The following is a 23180-nucleotide window of genomic DNA, read 5'->3' as shown; positions in this document are numbered from 1 at the left end:
ATGCCTTCTTAACCTCCTTATCAGCCTGTCCTGCTACCTTCAGGGATCTGAGGACATACACTCCAAGGTCCCTCACTTCCTCTACACCTCTCAGTATCCTCCCATTTATTGTGTACTTCCTTGCCTTGTTTGCTCTCCCCAAATACATTACCTCACACTTCTCCGGATTGAACTCCATTTGCCACGTTTCTGCCCATCTGACCAGTCCATTGATATCTTCCTGCAGTCTACAGCTTTCCTCTTCACTATCAACCACATGGCCTATCTTTGTGTCATCCGCAAATTTCTTAATCATGCCCCCTGTGTTTAAGTCCAAATCGTTAATGTATACCACAAAAAGCAAATGACCTAGAACCGAGCCCAGCGGCACCCCACTGGAAACAGCCTTCCAGTCGCAAAAACACCCATCGACCATTACACTTTGCTTTCTGCCACTGAGCCAATTTTGGATCCAATTTGCCACATTCCCTTGGATCCCATGGGCCTTTACTTTTTTGACCAATCTGCCATGTGGGATCTTTTCAAAAGCCTTGCTGAAATCCACGTAGACTACATCAATTATGCTGCCCTCATCGATCCTCCTAGTCACCTCCTCAAAAAATTCAATCAAGTTAGTCAGACACGACCTCCCCTTAACAAATCCGTGCTGACTGTCCTTGATTAGTCCATGCCTTTCTAAGTGACAGTTTATCCTGTCCCTCAGAATTGATTCCAATAATTTGCCCATCACCGAGGTTAGGCTGACTGGCCTGTAATTACTCAGTCTATCCTTCACTCCCTTTTTAAACAACGATACAACATTAGCAGTCCTCCAATCTTCTGGCACTATGTCTGTATCCAGTTAAGTTTGGAAAATGATTGTTAAAGCCTCCACTATTTCCTCCCTGGCTTCTTTTAACAGCCCGGGATACATTTCATCCGGCCCTGGTGATTTATCCACTTTCAAAGATGCTAATCCCCTTAATACTTCCTCTGTCACTATGTTTATCCCATCCAATATTTCACACTCCTCCTTAACTTCAATCCCTGCATCATCCCTCTACTTTGTGAAGACAGATGCAAAGTATTTATTAAGAACCAGACCCACATCTTCCACCTCCACACATGGTTTACCTTTTTGGTCTCTAATAGGCCCTACTTTTAGTTATCCTCTTGCTCTTAATGTATTTATAAAACATCTTTGGGTTTTCTTTGATTTTACCTGTTAATATTTTTCATGCCCTCTTTGCTTTCCTAATTTCCTTTTTAACTTCACCAATGGCCTCTCCCACAAGTGGAAACATCTTCATAATCAATGTGTGGCAAAACTACTCCAGAAAGGAACAATAAAATAACTCCTCACCCAACAGCAAAAAACACGTCTTTGAGAGTTCAACTCCCAAAGGCCTTGGTTCCAGTGGCCATCTCGTATAGTCTCACGACGCTGTCAGCACTTCCTGTGAGAGCTTTCATTGTGCTTGCCACTCGCTCGGTTACCTGCCCACCCCCACCCCCCCCCCCCGCAACCAGGGCCATTGTGCGCCAGTGCATTGAGTGCTTCCCATCAGAATTTCTACCTCGCTACACCCAAAGGTTAAATGATCCAGCCCACCGGCCATGGTGAGAACTCAGTTAAGCCTGGATGTATCTTGGGAACTTGCCGTTCACCAGTACGGACCCTTCTTTATAATCCCCACGAGCAACATCGGGAAAGCGTTGGGAAATGGAACAGGACTATGGGAGTATTGGATCTAACAGAACAGGAGAGGAGGCAGGTGAGTCCCCATGAAGGACATTCATTCTGTGGGGGAATGTGTCTGTCTCAGCTTGTATTAGCCTGTTGGTTGAGAGTGAAGTACGTTAGGAAGTGGGGTTCTGATGCTTAGTGGCCTCTTGCTAGACTTTTCACAGCAGTAGGATTGGCTCCAGTCTGGTTTTGAATCAAACCAGCCTGATTTTTGAATGTGCTGTCCAGAGATTTAGACAATGTAAACCTGACACCCAAAATCAGTTCTTTCCGCTTCTCCTATGTGTGATGAGTTGCGATGTTAATTATTAAGGTTTTTAATTACATAGAATGTACAGCACAGAAACAGGCCATTTGGCCCAACAGGTCCATGCCGGTTTTTATGCTCCACAAGAGCCTCCTCCCACCCTTCTTCATCTAACCCTATCTATTCCTTTCTCCATCATGTGTTTATCTAGCTTCTCCTTAAATGCATCTATGCTATTCGCCTCAACTACTCCTTGTGGTAGCAAGTTCCACCTTCTAACTACTCTCTGGGTAAAGAAGTTTCTTCTGAATTCCCGATTGGATTTATTAGTGACTATCTTATATTTATGGATCAGAACTTGAGCCTTGATCCCATCCCTTGCCCTGACCACACCTCTCTCCAATTTTGGACTTGGGACTAGGTGGTATTCTGTGTAGCAAGGTCACCATGGCAGTAGATGTGTAAAGATCTGGGTACAAAAATCTCTATCATCCAACCACATATAATATTCAGAATAATTGATTGAAATATCTGAATGGAAAAGGGAGACTATCCTATTAAGCTCTGAGGGTAGAATGGCAGGAAGATGTAGGATGGGGGGAGCGTATCATAAAATCTTACAGCACAGAAGGAGGCCATTTGGCCCATCATGCCTGTACCAGCTCTTTGAAAGAGCTATGCAATTAGTCCCACTCCCCCCTGCTTTTTCCCCATAACCCTGCAATGTTCTCCCCTTCAAGTATTTATCCAATTCCCTTCTGAAAAGTTCTAGGACGCTAAAGATGAGATAACAGCCAGGAAAGGCAAACAAAATAAGAAGCAGAGCAGCGGGTGCTGTGGGATGAGTCCAGCTCCATCTCATTTCGATTGTGCCTGCGCACGACCACCTTATGTTTTCCCCCTTTACTCTTTAGAGCGTTTCTAGCTGCCGAGTTCATCTCGACCTGCCTTGTCATTTCAGAAGCTGGATTTCTTGCAAGTGTTCAGCCTGACGACCCGAGCCCGGAGGGAGGAGCTGCTGAGGCAGAAGCGACGGAAGAGGCGGAGGATGCTGATGGAGCGGAGCCCCTCGCCTCCGCCGATCCCCAACAAGCGCCACGCGCTCTCGTCCCGGCTCCCGCCGGCCAGCAAGTACAGTGCGGACGAAATGAACCGCACTCCGGACCTGGCGGAGAAGAAGAAATTTCTGACGTCCTTTAGCCTCGCGCACATACTTCCAGAGAAAAGAAAGGGTAACAGCCTGTTTCTTGCTGCTGATTGTTTCTTAATAACGAGTAGCTCCATAGAACAGCAGTCACTAGGCCTCCAGCCGGAGCTGCAGCGATGTTTATTTGGTGATGGGATCATTTCATCCCTAGTTTTTCCCCCCTTTAATCTTCCTCCCTGAAAATGATGGGCTCTGTTCCGTGGGTCCTATTGACCGTCTGGTATCTCACCCACATAGCCATTTCACATTTGAGCTGTACCAGTGCCAGCAGACCACTTGACCCTTTGTGTTGGGGATGAGGGAGTTAGAGCTCAGTCTTGTCCTCCCCTTCCTGCGCCTGCACACTTTTCCAGTGGGGGTGGGGGGGCGGTGTCCCTGGATAGTAATTAGGAGCGGAAAGCCTTGAGAACGTCCACCTGTGAGGGCTGGGTTCACCATCTCATCCGAGAGACGGCACCTCCGGCAATGCAGCACTCCCTCAGTACTGCACTGGAGCATCAGCCTAGGTTATGCGCTCAAGTCTCTGAAGTGGGACTTGAACCCACAACCTTCTGACTTAGAGGCGAGTGTGCTACCCACTGAGCCAAGGTTGACGAAAGTCCCTGCGCTCTAAAAGTAATTCATTGTGTGCAGTGCTTTGAGGCATTTCGATGATGGGATATGGCGCTACATAAATTAAAGTATTGTTATTTGCAATCTTAAAGAACCTTCCAGCAAAAATCAAAGTATATTAACCTCCTTCCCCTCTCCCATTTATATTGAATATTTTTGTTTGTGAAGTTGCCAAAATCACCCGTCTACTCTCCAACCATAACCGGCCAGGATCCACTCTTTATTGGATCTCAGTGCAGTGCCTGAGTCGGACTGAGGTGGGCGCTTAGTGCTGAGGGGGCCTAAACCTGCGCCTGACCACCGTCCCCATCTCGACACCAACACATCTGGTTCTGTAGAGTCCACACATCGCACATAGTCTAATTTCTCTGTTTTGTCCTTTTATTTCATTGTCTGCTTCTTTAAAGCTCAGTGTTAAACCTGCCATTAATCAGTGCATCTCTCTCTTTTTCTCTCTCCCTCCCTCACAGAAAAGCAAACCCTGACGGAAATGATCCAGTCCATAAAACAGAAGACATGGCCTACAGAAGCACCTTTTAAATATCTCTCTCCTCCATCGTGCAGCAGTCCCAGCTCATCCCAGGCTGGTGAGACCCTAACCCTAACCTCTTCATGAGGCCATTTTCTAACTCTTCTGTGAGAAGCTCCTGAATTATTGGTTTAATCTGAAGTGTTGTGATCACTTAGTTTGGTGGAAATACACATCGGGGGCCGACTTTTCTCTGGAGTTATGGTGACTCCTGGTGTACAGGGCAGAAAACCAGGCAAGGAACCATTCCACCAACTCTTCAGAGATCTCCTGCCAGAAGTGTCGTTAGATGTTCAGTGTGCCTGTCTGTGTGGCTGGACGTATTATAATGATGGGAATATGTATGCAATATATTTCCTGTCATTTACGCGACACATTCTCGCCGTGCAGCGTTGCTATGGCACGCACAGTGATACTGGGATCAGAGTATGTCTCTCCATGTCCCAAAGGGAGATGATCGATTCAGCTCCCCAGACCTGCAAAATGTAGAGGGGGGAAATCCCGACTCCTCATCCACTGCCCGGATAGACAGCTATTCCCCCTTCACACTGCAGCAGGCACTAAAGGCCTGTTAAGCGATTTCCCTCCCTTCCCGACAGGGCCTGCCAAAATTATGTTGAAGAGCCTGACCCCAGGAAACCAGCTGGGGACCGGGGACCGGGCACAGACATGGGGCAGGATTTTAACTGTGAAAAATGGTTGGGTTGGGGGCGAGAGGGGCATTGAAAATTGCAACAATTTCAGACCTGCCTCCAACCCGCCCATTTCATGTTTTTACCGGGGCGGGACGATGCGCGGGCAATCAACTCAGACTCAGGAGGCGGGTTGGTCACTAAAACCTTTCAAGGAAACTGCGGGCGTCCATTTTTTCAGGTTTTGTGATTTTAGACTATGGGGGCCGGGATTCCAGGGAAGTGCCTTTATAGCACAGCTTGTGGGCCCGGAGGAGCAGGAGTGCTTCCCCCAGGCCCAACAAGCCTACCTGAGAGCGACCCCCTCAACGATCGTAGACCCCTCCCCTCTCGGACCACTGCGATGATCCCCGATCCTGACACCCCCCCCGCCTCGGTGAGTGACTCCCTGGTGACTGACACCCAAACCCCCCCCCATGACTGACTTCCCCATGACTGACTTCCAAAGACTAACCTCTCTCCCCACCGACTGACCTCTTTCCCCCCCCCCGATGATTGATTTTCCCCCCCCCCCCACTGTGACCCCCATGCCCATCGGTTCCCCTGTGCCCATCCATGCCCCCCCATCCCCATCCATACAATGTAAGACTTACCTGAAGACTTACCTTTTCATGTTCTCTTCCTTGCTCTACTCCCATCTGACTGAGACCAGCCTGTCAATAGGCCGGTCAGTCGGACGGCAAACCAAAAAAAAAACACGTCCTTACGTCAAAACCGTAAGGACGTCCGGGAAACCAGTACTTCCAGGTTACCTGTCTGTGATTTGACACTCCCGCCCCCTTCCCGGCTCTGGGTCAAAATCCTGGCCATAGTCCCTCTTCACCCTCCCCACCCCACCCCACCCCACCCCCTCCCACAGCACAATTGTCTCCAGTACCTCCAGCCGAGGGAGAGTTAAAATCAGCCAGGGTTCACAGGGTCAGTGACCTCTGGCGGAGGTATACGTGTATGGGTATCAGTTTCATTGATAGGAACTCCTTTTTATACTCCTTGTCTATCGGTGCAGCCACTGTCCAGTGTAGTCCTCAACCGTACTGACCAAAAGGTCCTAGGTGCACTTCCAGCTGAGTTAGCTGATCTCAGCTGGGCGGAATGAGCAAGGACTTGCGTTCCTGACTGGTAGTAACTTTCAAAAGGGAATTGGAGAAACACTTGAAGCTGGAAAAATTTGCAGGGCTATGGGGAAAGAGCAGGGGAGTGGGATTAATTGGATAGCTCTTTCAAAGAGTCGGCACAGGCACGATGGGCCAAATGGCCTCCTTCTGTGCTGTATCATCCGATGATTCTACCACCTAGCGGGAAGAGCCCATGTGAGTAGGTCTGGTGAAGACGGGATCAGGCTCGGCTAGGAAGCCATCTGCACTCCTGTAACCCGCCCAACACTCACTGGCCAGCCTCACACGCAAAGAACGGTCACTTGGGTGCGAGGTACTGGGAGGGCTGCTGTTACCAGCGGAGCCGTATCCCAGCACCAGTCAGCACCTTCAGATGAGAGAGGAGGAAGTTTGTTTTAAAAACGCAGTTCCTTTTCAAAAGCTGCTGTTCGTGTCTGGGAAGCGTTCTGAATACTTTGAGCCGAATCCTGCAACACTGAAGAGAATTTTTCTTTTGACTTTAGCACAGCAGCCATTTTCCTTTAATCCAACCTGCGTTTGTTTTTTTTGGTTGACGCAGCCGATTCGTCGAACGGGCATTCAGCTGCCGACTCCGACAGGCCGCCAAGTGCCACGTCCACCGCCCCGTCCCTGCCAGAACTCCGGAAGACCGCCGAGCCGGTCAGGCCGGAGCCGCCCAAACCCTCGGAGCCGGCCGTGAGGCCAAAGGAGGCAGCCCCGCAAACCGACAAGAGCAGGCCGCCCGAAGGGCATGCAGGGAGGAGAACTGTGAGCGTGCTCAGTAATGTCCCAGGCACCCTGCAGAAGGATAGTCCTGCTGCTGCTGCCGCTGCTTCTGGACACAGCGTGAACGAGAAAAGCAAGCCTTGGGAAGTGTTCATGGCCGAGGACTTTGCCCAGCAGTTCCACGAGTCCGTGCTGCAGTCCACACAACGAGCATTACAGAAGCATAAAGGTAAATGGAACGATTAAAATGCGGAAGGCTGGCTGAAGGAAATTACAGCAGCTAATTGTGCATCACCAACTTTTTACTGTCTTGGATCGGTATCCAGCCTAGAAGATGGTGCTCGTCACCGTTAATCTGTCACAATCTAATAGCCCAAACAGTATTATCATGAGGCATATTTAGCAACACACATGAAAAAAAATCAATTAATCCAATAATGCTTAATGTACTGCTGTATATAGTAGTAAATAATACTTAAATTCATACAGCATAACGTCCAAAAGCACTTCATGCTTTTCACAGCAGTCTGTATGTTGGTGATGTTGGTTTATGGAGGAACAGTTAGTGCCATGGGATTTGTAACATCCACTTGAACCATCATACAATAAGCTGCCTGTGCAACACCCTTTACTCATCACCTTAAATTGCTGGCCTCACTACCACCTCCAGGTGCTAACTTGCTTAAGTGCTGTCTGTGGGAAGGACAGAATCACTAATTGTACTGACGAGGATCAGTATGTGGGGGGTGGGGGTGGAGCTGAGAAACTGTATAAATAAAGAGCAGTGAATCTGTGAAGACCTCCTTTAGTGGGTAGTTTTCCAAGTGCACACTGGGGGCAGGGACCCTCCCCGACTGAAGTCAATGAATGGGAAATTCCAGGCAATGCGTCCATCATTTTCCAATACGCATGCTGACTCGCGAGGTTCCTTATCACCAGCATATACTGGGCAATTTACCCCCTTAGGATCTTTAGAAAACCAGCTATTAACTAAAAGAGTTATTAAATATCATGTTTTTGGAGCCTCATACATTCTGAACGTATTGTTTTTTGTTGCTTGATTATGCTGAAGTTTGAAAGTTCACTTTCTATTTCCAGAGGACAATGACAATTTGATTTTTTTATTCTTCCCACCTCCTCCCGTCCTCCCCTGAAGGTGCTGCCCCATGACAGGGCATTGTTCTATGGTACATCACCCAAATGGCCATCTTTCCTGTAGGAGCCTAGACTGTTAAATGTTGATGGGATATTCGACTTGGTGTGCATCACGGCAGTCCCCACACTTTCCAGCAGGTAGTCATTGGATAGAAATTGGGAGCAGGAAACCCGATTGATTTCCCCCCCTCCCTGCGATCCAAGGACACTGAAGCCAGTTGCAAGTGGCCCACCTGAGATCAGTTAACTCAGCACAGAGAGGCCATTGAACCTGGAACCTTCTGAGCTGTATAGCTGCCAGTACCTACCAAAGCCACCAGAGGAGCTGGGCCCTTTGGCCTCACAGTATTATTACATTAAGGTGTCAGCCGTTGGCTTAGAGGTAGCACTCTTACCTCTGAGCCAGAAGGTTGTGGCTTCAGGCCCCACTCCAGAGACTTGAGAACACAAACTAGGCTGACACTCCAGTTGTCAGTACTGAGGAAGTGTTGCACTGTCAGAGTTTTTTGGATGAGACGTTAAACCGAGGCCCCATCTGCCCTCTCAGGTGGATGTCAAAGATCCCGTGGCACTATTTTGAAGAAGAGCAGGAGAGTTCTCCCCGGTGTCCTGGGCAATATTTATCCCTCAAACAACATCACTAAAACAGATTATCTGGTTATTTTTCTCATGCTGTTTGTGGGATCTTGCTGTGCGCAAATTAGCTGCCGTGTTTCCTACATTCCAACAGTGACTACACTTCAAAAGTACTTTATTAGCTGTAAAGCGCTCTGGGACATCCTGATGTCATGAAAAGCGCTATATAAATGCAAGTTCTTTTGTTCTTTATGTCCTTCATGTCACCACTTTGCGAAATGTCTGCACACCTTTTCTCAACAACATGATTGTTGGGGAGGGGGAGAAGAGACAGGTCGCCAGCGCTGCACATGCCTTTTTCGATAGATTACTGTGTTCTATTAAATTTATGTGATTTAACCACAGTTTCTTGCAGAATACCATTGACACCAGGAAGCTAACCCCCCGCTGGGTTTGCACCTGTTCCAGGCTAGCGCTCCCTCGCTTAGCATCCAATTAATAAGCTGACTTTTCAGCTAAAGGAAATTATGAACATGTCTCCCTGCGGTAATTGCAAATGATTATTTGTTTACATTTTTCATTAGTTTGTGTTACTCTCCTGGCTGAAATTCAGGCCTGGATAAACACAGGCGAAGTAAAGCAGCGAAGGGCGCCCCTGTGTAACCATGGTCAATTTAACCAGCCAGATTAATGGCATCAAGCAGCCAGAATGTCAAGTGGCCTTACAAAAACACATTAGGAAAGGTAGTGGCATAACGTTAAATAAAGGAAGGCAATCAAAGGTAATAAAAAAGTGCAGAGGCACGGAAATAGGTCGACAGAATGGAGTACCCTCACTGACTTTAACGCCGGTCATTTCACTAACAGCTGGTCACCCAAGAATCTCTGCTGACCCAGGTTCAATCGCTGGTCTGTATTAGTTGGCTGATTGGTAGCTCCAGTTAGCTTCAGCGCCTCTGGGTCTGAGAGTGGAGAAGCTCCTAATCATTCTCCATTCAGGCGTGCTGGAAAGTGGATGGCAGATGAGGACAGGGTTTGACTTGGGTGTGATGCCCACTGTGGTCAAATAGCCTGCTGACAGCGATGTAGAGAATATCTATAGAATGGCCACTTGGAAGACAGCCAGAACCTGCTGAACGATACGAATTAGCAGAGGGGAGGGAATATCTTTTATCCAGTGACTGCATCTCCTTACTTCCAACACCCCATACCCAATGTATCATCACGTCCTTTCGAAACGTTGAATTTTCCAACATTTGTTTCTCTTCAGGTACCACGGCGACACTAACCGCTGAGCAAAATCACAAGCTGGACACCTCTGTCCGCTACAACATTCCAGAGATGCACTCCTCCACCAGAACACTGTTTACACATCAGAACGGCCAGCACACTGCCACACAGACAAGGAAAGGGGTCGTGTGCGAGCGGGAGGAGGACACAGATAACGAAGACGACGAGGAAGAGGAGGAATCAAGACCTTTCCATTCAAAATGGCAGGGCATTGAAGCTGTATTTGAGGCTTACCAGGAATATGTAGAAGGTATGTTGAGCAGTGTCTGTGCCGGTAACTCGCATTGTGTACATTGTTAAGCCTACCACAGAGTGGGCAAGCCTCACTCATCTCAGTGTGATGAGCAGACAAGGTAGGTTGAACCACAATATTCTCCTCACCCTCAAACAGCGTTGGGGCCTCTGCTGCTATAACCACTATTCCCGGCCCTTATGAGCTGATTTCTCCAGAGAAACCAGGGAGCTTGGGTTTAATATCTCACCCAAAAGCTCTCGCCTCCAATAATGCAGCGTTCCCTCAGAACTGCATTGACGTGTCAGGCTCGACTCTGCACCAGGGAAAGCAACTTTGCTACTTTTTTTTTCCTAAAAAGAAACTGCAAAGTTTTACAACAAATCACTCAACATTCAAGCCCAGAATGATGAATAATAATTTGCATTGATATCGCAGCTTAATCACATTTTCACATACACTGAATTACTGTAATGTGACCGTCATGTAGGCTAACAACGACAGCCATTTTGCCTACAGCTAGACGCTGCTCGTTTGAGGAATGTTGGCCGGACACCAGGAGATCTCCCCAATCTTCTGTGAAGAGTGCGATGGGATCTTCAACGTCCATCAGTACAGGCAGCTGGATCTCGATTTAACATTTCATCCACAGGTCCAACAATACAGCACTCCCTCAGAACTTCACTGGGGAGGGTCAGCCCTTGCTTATGTGCTCAAGTCCTGGAGTGGGGCTTGAACCCCCAACCCTCTGATTCAGAATTGAGAGTGCTACCAACTGAGCCATGGCTGACACATTTTCAATAAGATTGCATCAGCGGACCAAAAATAGTCAGACTTGGCACTTCTGCAGCCAATGTACTTAGTGATTAAATCAGCATTGAGATGGTTTGTGAATGAAACTTACACACCAAACATTCCCATATGTGTTTCTTTCTGAGGTCAGTTTATAAAATTCGCCTAGGGGTGAATTTTGTGGATCACTGGTTTTTACAACCACCATTTAGTTGTGTTCCGTGGGGTGCAGTAGCCACAGTGCAGGTTTAATCCAAGGCACATAGTCGCTCAATAGGGTTTTCGACAAGCAATTAACAAAACTGCTGCCAGGTTTGAATCAGTCACTTTTTAAAATGTAGTTCTCAAGAGGTGGGCAACACTGGCAAGGCTGCATTTATTGCCCATTCCATGTTGCCCTGAGAAGGTGGTGGTGAGCCTTCTACTTGAACCACTCCTGTCCTTGTGCTGGTGCTGCTGTCCCAATTGTCTTGCGTAGGGTGTTCCAAAATATTGACCCAGCAACGATGAAGGAAAGGTGATATACATCCAAGACAGGATGGTGCGTGATCTGGAGGTGATGGTATTGCAACGACAGTGCTGATCTTGTACTTCTTGGTGGCAGAGGTCATGGGGTTGGGAGGTGCTATTGAAATAATATTTAACTGATAGATTGATATTTATGCTGAACACTGATATTTGATTTTTTTTTACCCTGTATTTTAGTCGGGGGGAGGGGTGGTTTCTTATTTAGCATAATTAAAGAGCCATTACAATAAATTGCTATTTTCTTCCAATGTTCAAAAAAGTTTCTTAACATAATAAGGTGTTTGAGGGAGAGAGTTTGCAATCATCAGCTGCTTTACTAGCATCATAAATTGAGAGTACATTGGTTGCTGTGGTGATGGCTCAGTTGGTAAAAGCACTGCTTGGTGTGGTACTGAGCAGGAAGATCCCAGGTTCAATTCCTGGCCTGTGCTAAGTTAGCTGATCTCACTGCGGGTGGTGGTACGGTGCTACAGTTGGTTTCAGCACCCCTGAGCTGGAGTTGGATGGGCATAAAAAATCAGCCAGGGTTCCCACTCCTGATCTGATTGTTTTTTAGTAAGAGCATCAGGTGAGAACAAGAGTGGACTCAGCTACGGTAACCCCATGTTTGAACAGTCTGTCGACACTCATTGTCCAGAGTTATACATCAAGAATGGTCACTTGGATGAGGTATCAGGGAACAACCAATATCCCAGCATGATGAGGTATCAGAGGGCAACCAATATCCCAGCATGATGAGGTATCAGAGGGCAACCAATATCCCAGCATGATGAGGTATCAGGGAACAACCAATATCCCAGCATGATGAGGTATCAAGTGGGCAACCAATATCCCAGCATGATGAGGTATCAGAGGGCAACCAATATCCCAGCATGATGAGGTATCAGAGGGCAACCAATACCTCAGCATGATGAGGTATCAGAGGGCAACCAATATCTCAGCATGATGAGGTATCAAGTGGGCAACCAATACCTCAGCATGATGAGGTATCAGAGGGCAACCAATACCTCAGCATGATGAGGTATCAGAGGGCAACCAATACCTCAGCATGATGAGGTATCAGAGGGCAACCAATACCTCAGCATGATGAGGTATCAGAGGGCAACCAATATCTCAGCATGATGAGGTATCAAGTGGGCAACCAATATCCCAGCATGATGAGGTATCAGAGGGCAACCAATATCCCAGCATGATGAGGTATCAGGGAACAACCAATATCCCAGCATGATGAGGTATCAAGTGGGCAACCAATACCTCAGCATGATGAGGTATCAGAGGGCAACCAATACCTCAGCATGATGAGGTATCAGAGGGCAACCAATACCTCAGCATGATGAGGTATCAGAGGGCAACCAATACCTCAGCATGATGAGGTATCAGAGGGCAACCAATATTTCAGCATGATGAGGTATCAGAGGGCAACCAATATCCCAGCATGATGAGGTATCATGTTGGGATATTGGTTGTCCTCTGATACCTCATCATGCTGGGATATTGGTTGCCCTCTGATACCTCATCATGCTGGGATATTGGTTGTCCTCTGATGAGGTATCAAGTGGGCAACCAATATCCCAGCATGATGAGGTATCCGAGGGCAACCAATATCCCAGCATGCGTCAGTGCCCTCAGGAGAGGAGGGGAAAAACCCTGATGGGAACTTACAGAATCGTGTCAAGAAATCAAACCTTGCATCCTCATCCAAAGAAAAGTTTTCTTCAAAGGGAATAGAAGGGATGAAGTTAATGGGCCGAAAGGCCTTCTATCATCCTTGACTGTTTCTTATGTTATTGTGTGAGTTCTGAGATTGAAGCATCAATTCCATTGTATTTTAGCGGCAACAATTCAATGATACTTTATTTCTTAAAACCGTAATGGTAACACAAAGATTATCGTTTCATTTCAGAACAAAATGTGGAGCGGCAGGTTCTACAAGCCCAATGCAGGCGTCTGGAAACCTTTCACTATAACCTTAGCCTGACTGCAGAACAGCTTTCCCTCAGTATGTCGGTAAGTGCTGAGCAGAAACATTTTTTAAAAATTCACTTGTTTAAAATGGATTATCAATTCCCCGGGGCCAATTTTCTTCCTTGTTTTCGATGGGAATAGGGCAGTAGCACAAGGAAAATTGGAGTGCAGAAATTTCCGCCCCTGTCCCACCGCCATCTTGAAATGGGCCCATTCGGATGCCCTCAAAAACAGGCGGACGCCTCATTAGCCCATGCAAGTCGGGGTCCAATGATGTCATTGGGACCCTGGTACAATTTTCAGGGACCAATGGTCCAATAGTCAAAACATGCTCTGTCCATTGCACTGACCACCTTAACCACCAATCCTTAAAGGGACTGCTGCTTGCCCAATGGAATTGGACAGATGAAAAATAACTACCTTGTGTAATGGAAACAAGGAGCTTTGAACTTTGGTGATTAGATTGTCACCAGACAAGATCAGTGATCTTTGCTCATCAGATTGTTGCAGTTTTACTAAATGAGGTCATCTCATAACATGCTAGGCTTCTTTTGAGAATGAGAATGTATCTCCAACCATGAACTGGTAAACATCTCTTTGTGAATATTAGTTTGTCAGTGCAGTGCTTGAAATATTTCCTTAGCAGAATCTCTTGGCGGCTGAGGTGATAAATGCCCCGAACACTGAGCCTCACAAACCAGGATGGTCTCAAGTTCTACTCTCATTGTGTACTGATTTAATTACTCTCAGCCAGTTGACCTCAGTGTCCCTGGGCAAGGGAGGGGGAAAAAGTAGCTGTGGTTCCTGCTCCTGATCGCTCCGACTGGACGTGGAGTGAAGGAGGGGTTTGGCTCAGCTGTGATGCTCCCACAGTCAAATAGCCATAACTCATGGGACCATACTCCAGCAAGAGCCATCACCATCAGGAAACCAGGGAAGAAAATTTGCAAGAATGAAATGGGAGGCATTGGGTTCTTGTCCCCATCCAGGGTCTAAATCCATTGGCTGGCCACTCCCAACACTTCAACACGCAAATTTTTACCAAATTGGTCAGGCCAAATTTTTCAATTTGTTCTGGGGATGTGGGTGACGCATTTATTGCCCATCCCTCGTTGCCCTGAGAAGGTGGTGGTGGGCCATCTCCTTGAACCACTACAGTCCTTGTGCTCAAAGTGCTATCACACTGGTGTCAAGTAGGGACTTCCAGGATTTTGACCCAGTGAAGATGAAGGAATTGTGCATAATACATGGCCCAAGTCAGAAATAATATGGATCACGAGAAATGATACCAGAAGTTCCTTTTGCATTTTTTGATTTTAAGTTTTCAAAACTTGAAAGTCAAAAGAGTGTCCATGAATTGCCCAACAACTACTGATTGTGTGAACCAGTGTAGGAATGCGGCCAGCGGTTAAGCCACTTTAAGAAGCTGACGGTCAAGCAGCATATGAACAGCAATGCTGATAATTGATTACATTGTATGTCTGGTTCTCTTTGAAATGCAGGAACTGTTGGCTCAGAAGCAGAAACTTGCCTCAGAAAGGGAGAGACTCCAGTCTGAACTGGACCATTTAAGAAAGTGCCTTGCACTGCCGGCAATGCATTGGTCTAGAAGCTACTTCAAGTCCTACCCAAGGTGACATCCCTGTTAGCTAGGCCACAGCATAGAGAAACTATTTTATTATCCTGGTATTTAATATTCCTATTGGAATTGATACTATAGGCAAGACCTAAGGAAACGTGCCACATATGAAGCAAAGGGTAATGGAAAAACAGCCTGTTGAACGAACATTGCAATGCAACTGAAACGAGACTTCTGGATCTCTCTATTTTTACATAAATTTGCTTAAAGGAAACCCTTTTCTTTCATCCTTGTTTGAATTTCTGATTATTGTTATTCCCCCCTCTCCCAATCCCTGTTTAAAAAGTCAGTTTGCTTTTTGGAGAGGGGGAAGTCCTAATACTGAACTCCAGAGCCAACACTAATACATCCAACGTAAACGCTTCAAGATGACTGGACGGTGTGGGTTTCTCTGTACTTCCTTTGCTCCAGTGGGTCGCCACGGCAGCCGTGCACAGAACGGAATGGCGGTCGGATCTCTCGCGCTGACATCTTTTGTCCAAAAGACAAGAAACACAAGACCCCGTCCATCGGAAAACATCGCGAATAATGACAACGTGTGATCGAAGAACATTTCTCTTCCCCTTCCCCTCACAGAAACCCCTCTTCCCACCCCACCCCCCCCCAATGCCCCCCAACCTCCGTCAATCCTTCTGCCGCCTACAGCGACTTGGAAATCTCTTTCTCCCGCCCCCGCCCCCCCCCAAAAAAAAAACTCACCTGAAACACTGGCTCTCCTTCAGGCCCCTTGCACTGCAACTGAACCAAGCCACAGTACGACAGTTCAAGACTTGCTCATATATAAGGCTTTTTTTTACAGAAAAATGCACTTAAGGCAATTGAAGGTACCTTTTCAACCAGAGTCTTTCAAATCACACAGATGCATGTTACGGAGCTGAGTGTGTGTATTAAAAAAAATAGAAAGCCGATAACCTGAAAGGCAGGGTTTTTTTTAAATTATAAAAAAAAACAAAATAAAAAGGATTTTTCACAAAAAAAAGGTGCTTTGCCTTGTACTGTATATAAACGAAAACAGATTTTGTATGTTTTTATTACTTTAATTATTGTTATTAAAGCTTGCCATTTTTAATATGTTTCTGCTTTGGCAAATATCTTGCTTTTAGTGTTCGTACTGCTGCTGGTCAGGACAAAAAAATTGAAGTGTTTTAAAAAAAAATAAAATCCCAAAAAAAGAGAAGGATTTCACTGGTGCATGAGCTGTCACTCCTGTTTTCTGTAGCACCAGATTACGATTTCTGTAAAAGAGGATGCAGAACCTCTACCCATCTCCCTACCTCCCTGTTATTTATACGTGCTTGGGACAGACAAGCACATGTGGCAACTTTGTGGCTGTATCAGCTGCTTTACCTTTTTTCTCCTATTGTACTGTAATTTTTCGTACCTAATTTGCACTCGCCTATAATGGGCACTCAATCCCCTGTATGTGTTAAAACAAAATTGTCTGCATGTAACATGGCTTGAGGCCATCTCCACTCTGAAAGTTAACGCTCGTTAAAAGTGGAAGGCATGCATGTCATGGTCGGTGTGTTTAGAACGTTTCCCATCTAAGGCGCACTCATAGAAAACATCCACCTGGGTCTCCCTGTAACACGGTGCATCTTGAATACGAAAAATGACGTTTGTTTTTTTAATTTTCCTTTTTTTTTCTCTTTCTCGCTTTTGAGCACTGACAGATAGTATGTGTGCACTGGGGGTTTGTCCAGTCTTGACAGTTGACAGCTACATTCTGGTATTGGAAGATGTAAATGTGCGTTCTCCTGAGCTGGGAACATCCTATAACTGGTTCTGAGTTAGGGGAATGTTGTGATGTGAGATATAAAGCAGGATATGTGACCCATTGTAACCATCATCTCCAAACTCCTTGCTCTGACATAAGATTAAGGTAGACTACAATCATGACAGTCCCATCAGAAAAATACCTTTCGAAGCCAGTAAAACGGAGCTGTTTTATACGATATCCGGGGAAGTGGGAAATGAAAGCATTTCTGTGGCTATTAATATTCTGTGACACATTTTTCAAATCCTTGTCCCATGCAAAAAAAATAAACGGGTGCCAGTCTTTGCCCAAGATTGGCTTTTTAACCTACAGCCTTTCTGCATTGATATGTAGGGCAAATTAAATGGACGGGAAATTTAAATCTATCTGTTGCCATTCATTTATAACTTGTGACCCTACAAATGAGCTCACTTGTCTCCAAAGATTCGAGGCTTTAGTCTGTTACCAGCCAGTGTGAGTGTAGCATCCAGGAGCATTTCTCAGAGACAATTTTTTTTTCAAAAAGTATCCTCTAACCCTCCCCCTTTGTGAGGGAAGGTTGTCCTCTCCCACTGACTCTCGTCAGTGTTTTTACTACATTTACAAGATTTGAAGAAATGCGCTCATCTTGTTTTAGCTAGTAAAGCTCTTCAGAATAAGTATTTATTTTGTTGCTGAAAATAGAGAAATAGATGGGAAAAGCTAACCTGATATTAAACCACTATTCGATCTAGCCAAGGACAATTTAAGAAAAAGCCCCAAGCCTGTTCTTCGGTACAACGTGCTTCCCTAACCTCAACATGTAAACTGCATTTAAAACTTCAGGAAGAAGGAGGAGTTTGATGAGATTCTGAAGGCCCTGTTTATTTTTTGTCCTCTCGCAGTGTTTTCTTACAGTAGGTACCGTACTCTGATTGAGAGGCTGCACGTTAACTTTTGCTGTTGAAAGGGGACTCTCGAAAGCGTCGCGCGTTAATTCCAATCTTCTGGAGGACAGGTCATGACCTCCTTTAAGCGGCTGGCTGAGATCAGGAACTCGTTGTCTTGGGGAAAACCCCCTCATTCATGTCACTGTACCAGCTGCAATGGCACCAGCCTACAGCGATGCCACTAGTGAATCGTCCTGTACCTGCGTTTCAGGTTGATCAAGGCAGGTCAGACTGATGATACAGGCCAACCCCAGACTTGTGCAAGCCAAATGTGCTCTCACAGTATTTACACCGTATCCAGCCAGATCAGTTGGTCTCACATGCAGCCAACTACCCGCTGTGTGAACTGTGCTTTTCTTCACTGAGTATAGGCCCTCTGGGAGGTTAGAGGAAGAAAGAATCAGATGCCCTGAGAGCTGGGAGATATGGGAGGGTTTATATTTAAAACTCAAAGTGCTAAATTAATTTTACCTGGGAGTGCCACTGCCAATCAGTTGGAGGTTCAGACCCCAGTGTCAGTTTGCAGCTCTTCCTGAATGGGTTTTGTGCCACAAATTGCTCCTATTGTGAACCACAGGTGTAGTGAGGGAGAGCTCACTGCATTGCCAGTCTTCCACTGCAAATGATCCAGACTCTCCATTGATGTTCTGTGCAGGAGAGATAACATGGCGAATCACCAACCGATTCTCTTTCGTTCATGAGGCTCATCCACTTGTAAAAAATCAATGTATCTAGTTCGCCTAATGGCTCATGTTGGGAAGTGACCTGCCCAATGTGATACTGAGCCACATGCACTAGAAAGGTCCTATTCAGATCAGTGCGTGACTCCATGCTGAGCTCAGCTCGACCAGGTGTAAAAGCTCGACCATTGCCCTCAGCCTCCCTGAGCTAGGGAAAATCAGCAGGGGGTTCTGGCTCCAGATCACTACCCAGCGCCCCCTGCTGGACAGTGAATTTGTGTGCGGATGTTGGGTGAGGACAGGAGCTGATCCCCACAGTGCAATAGACTTCTGATACTGTCACCTCACTTGGGTGAGGTACTGGAGGCTGGCTGGCAATCCATGAGACCATACCCTAGCTAGTAAGTGCCTTTGGAGTATGGCAGGGAAGAGCAAGGGAATCTATCCATTCTCGCTGCTCGTCAACTTTATAAGTTGAAGTCTAAGTAGTGCTAATATTCTGCACTGATGCAGGTAATGAATTTGTCTTCTAGTAACCTACAAATATTGGACGGAAAGATCCTGTGAGGGTGGAGAGAAAGGATTTTCTTTTGGTTGCTCTGTATCAAATAACAAAGATACACATTCACCCACACGCTTCCACTTACGAGACTTGACTGTATTTGCCACAACCTGAAGCTTCCTACAACCCCCTTTTCTCCAAACCCAATCCTGTATACTCCACTGGTTCAATGACTGTGACAGGTGCCTTCCCTCCTACCATGTGTCTCCAGTCAGCCCTAGTGCTGTATGGGGGTCTAGTTGCTCGTCCATCCTGATGCTGACTTTATCACCACCATTCCCGCAGTTGAATGTAACCAGTAATCTCAACAAGCTGGTTTCTCTCTTGATGTGGTTTGTTATCAACCATTTACCTTGGCTGTCAAACCATCTATAGACCAACATACAGCAGCTGCCATCATCGTCAGTCTAGCTAAATCACGTGATACAATACTTAGTATAGTCATCACTGCAGTACATGACAGACATAATCCAAAGACTGGGAAATAATTACAAGGGCTTAAGGTGTATGTTACCAAAACACAGTATAGCTATATTCTATCATTTGTGAAAATGCCATCAACACCCTATTGCTTGCTAAGTGTCTTTTAACCTCCACGGACTGGTATTTGTGCAATTATTGCTAATGCACTGGGTTCATCACTGACTCTTCCTGCTGTGTTTGTGGCTCAGCCCAATTACTATCTGATAGTTCTTCAACTTGGTCATTGGTCATCCTGGTGCAAAGTTTGAGTCTCTCCATCAAGCTTCCTCCCTCCTGACTGGAACTTCCCCAAATACAATGACTTTGTTCATAGTGATTCGACCCCGACCATGTCTAACAGGGAAGGCTGTGACTCTAGCATCTCCATGTTAGTTACTATGTCCCAGACCATTGAACGGTCAGTAGCTGGTCTGGACTGCAGGCAAACCCAAGGAGTAGCATTTGGCCTCCAGAGGTCATTGAGACTCAGTCACTCACACAAATCATAACAATTGATTCAAATCTGACTTGCTTTGCTTTATCACAAGTAGACAATGAATTCAAAAAAAATACCAGACAGCTGTGGACATTTCTCTAATTTAGAATCACAGTGGTCAGTATTTGAGATTTATACTTAAAAGAAAATATTTGCCAGAAAACCAGCACATTTTGAAAACTGCTAATGATGGTCAAAGTGTGTATGGACTCTCAGTTGGGAAGGTTCACGTGTTCACCTAAGAAAGGAAGTTCAATACTTCAGGTCATTAGCCAGCACCCTTGACAATAAGAACCCTTCTATAGGGAGCACAGAATGGGTTTTACACTTACCCGGTACAATTGGAGAGAATCTGTATGAGCACAGTTGTGCTGGTGACTTTTTTTGTACTTTTGCCTAGTTACTGTTCAAGCTCTCCAACTGATTTGGGTATTTAATTAAAGTGCACCTCTCTGAGCTGGCCATAGAATCCTTTATAGTATAACTGATTATGAAATACTAACTGAAAACTAAAACAACCCTTTGAAATGGGGAAGCTAAAGGGTCTATCGGTTTTTGCAAATCTGGTTTCTAAGGGGCAGTATCATCTTTATTTTGGTGTCTTGCAAGACTCTCCATTTTGTTGTAAAGTATTACTGAGGCTTTGATGTCATCTGCCTTTGTGACATCTTCAATTGGAGTGGAAATCAGCCATGATTGTGCTGCTGTTTGTAGGAGTGAGCGGTTGATGAGGGAATCACGTTAACTAAAACCCCATTCCCACCCCATGTAAAAAAACCAAGTATAGAGATACACTTAACTGTGAGGTGACGATGAGGTAATGCGACTTTGTTAGTCCAAAGATGAACGCTGGTTCTGTTGTGCTTCCTGTGACCATTTTATCTAATTACTTAAAAAAAAAAGCGGGCAGTTCCAGAGCATTCTCCCTTTAGTAACCGTGCATCTGTTTTGAGTGCCACAATCCAGCCTGCAGTTTCACATCTTGTTGAGACCGATCGCGATTTGTAATCTGAAATGAGTTTAATGAAGTGCCCTACACAAACAAAAATGCCAATGGCACCAAATGCATGTCATCCTCTTACTCGGACCTATGGGGCAAGTGTTTCACTGCAGCAGCACGTCTCCCCCCTCCCCACCCCCCCCCCGACAAATCCAACCAATTTATCATATTTAACGCAGTTTGCCACCCAAGTACTGCAACCTGGCATAAGGGCCAGTTTCCGAGCCGGTCTGGGCAACAACAAATCACCTGCTGCAGCAAGTCACTTGCCCTGTGTTACCTTTGGCCTCGAGCCTGGTCGCGGGACTTGAGGTCAAGCTAAAGAAAGTTGCCAAACCAGAGTGCGTACGTTGTAGCCATGATCCCCGCTTTGCAGTCAACAGACCCGTCGCTGATAACCCACTTTCCTGTGTTGCACTCCTGCTACTCACTAGCAGATCTGCCTTTATAGGTCGTTGTAACTGTAAATCTGCCACTGATTAGAATGAACTTTGGTTCTGCACTTCTGTTACAGCCTGTGCACATTTGATATATCATTTTTTTTTTGAGGGAGGAAGAAGAGACCTCCACTATAATTGGGGGTGGGGGTGGGGGGGGTCGATGCTGTGAAAATTATGTTTTAAGTGTATTGTTTGGATTTATTGTAATGTAATATATTATTTGTTGAATGTAGTAATTAGGTATTTATGAATATATTGCTGTAATTTCTGACAAAAATCAAAAAAATAAAATCATGTACAGAGTGATAAATGTGTGTTTTGATTCTTTTGCATTCAGAGTGTATCCTAATAGTAATTTCTTATTAATGCATGACCGGTGCCAGCCTTGGCTCAGTTGGCAGCACTCTGAGTCAAATGGTTGTGGGTTTAAGCCCCACTTTAGAGACTTGAGTAAATATAATCTAAGATGACATGTTAAACCGAGGCTCCGTCTACTCCCTCGGGTGGATGTAAAAGATCCCATGGCACTATTTTAAAAAGAGAACTTCTCCTGGCCAACATTTATCCCTCAACCAACACCACCGAAACAGATTATCTGGTTACATATCTCAATCCTGTCCTTCCCCCTCCATCTGCACCCTTTCTTGTGGGAGCCCCCAGATTACAATTAGGAGCAGGAAGCCTTGGGATCTTTTACACCCACCTGAGAGGGCAGACAGGACCTGGGTTTAACATCTCATCTGAAGGACAGCACCTCCAACGGTGCAGCAGCCACTGGAGTGTCAGCCTAGATTTTGTGTTCAAGACCCTGGAGTGGGGCTTGAACTCACAACCTTCTGACTCAAGAGTGATACCCACTGAGCCACAGGTCACCCCTCAGATACACCGCGTAAACAGGGTTTCTGCTGAAATTAAGGCAGCTGTTTGGGAGAACCTCCGAGGAAATTCCCAGCGACTGCCTTTATACTTGAAGAGGGAGACCAGCATCACACTAAACAATGTTCGGACATTCTCCCAGGCCTGATCCAAGTTGCACTGTGACACCTAAGTGACAAACAACAACAAAAAACACCACAATATCTGTCTCTCTGCACTGATTAATTTTAAACATTTCACCAACGGTGAAACCAATTGGAAAAAGTGTTTTCTATTCACTTAATACTAACAATCAGCGATATCACTTAAGATCTTGCTTTCACTGCCAGATATGTCATGCAGTTGATATCTCTGTGTGGGTTAAACTTTGATCTGAAACGGATACTATCAAGATCCTCTTAACTTTATAGAACTTGATCATTGTAACTTGCCTCAGGTGTTTCCATTGCTGGTTTCTCCCATCTAATTTTTGTGAGCACTTTGACTTTATCATCTGGTGCCTGAAATGCCTCTTTTACTGAAAAACAGGGGAATGCCTGTTTTTCTCTATATTTAACAACAACAATTTGCATTTATATAGCGCCTTTAACGTAGTAAAATGTCCCAAGGTGCTTCACAGGAGCGTTATCAAACAAAATTTGACACTGAACCACGTAAGAAGATACTAGGACAGGTGACCAAAAGCTTGGTCAAAGAGGTAGGTTTTAAGGAGCTTCTTAAAAGAGGAGAGACAGAAAGGCATAGAGGTTTAGGGAGGGAATTCCAGAGCTTAGGGCCCACGCAACTGAAGGCATGGCCACCAATGGTGGAGCTACTAAAATCGGGCATGCGCAAGAGATAAAAATTGGAGGAATGCAGAGATCTCGGAGGGTTGTAGGGCTGCGGAAAGTTACAGAGATAGGGAGGGGCGAGGCCATGAAGGGATTTGAAAACGAAGATAAGAATTTT

General features: G+C 45.8%; 1 protein-coding gene across 6 annotated transcripts in view; it reads left to right on the top strand.

Annotated features, from left to right (window-relative positions):
- Positions 1-21666, top strand: part of gse1b (Gse1 coiled-coil protein b) — a 544566-nt gene extending 522900 nt beyond the window's left edge. For all 6 annotated transcript variants that reach the window (XM_067998135.1, XM_067998134.1, XM_067998133.1 and 3 more), the window contains 6 exons: positions 2935-3205; positions 4263-4379; positions 6688-7083; positions 9856-10125; positions 13331-13434; positions 14895-21666. In XM_067998135.1, the coding sequence (XP_067854236.1) occupies positions 2935-3205; positions 4263-4379; positions 6688-7083; positions 9856-10125; positions 13331-13434; positions 14895-15029 (1293 nt within the window). In that variant the 3' untranslated portion in view covers positions 15030-21666. The remainder of the gene's footprint in view (positions 1-2934; positions 3206-4262; positions 4380-6687; positions 7084-9855; positions 10126-13330; positions 13435-14894) is intronic.
- Positions 21667-23180: the final 1514 nt, after the last annotated feature.

Source organism: Heptranchias perlo, chromosome 16 (genome assembly GCF_035084215.1).
Source record: "Heptranchias perlo isolate sHepPer1 chromosome 16, sHepPer1.hap1, whole genome shotgun sequence".
NCBI lineage: Eukaryota > Metazoa > Chordata > Chondrichthyes > Hexanchiformes > Hexanchidae > Heptranchias > Heptranchias perlo.
The sequence above is the reverse complement of the archived record's forward strand: the minus strand, read 5'-3'. Positions and strand labels throughout refer to the sequence as shown.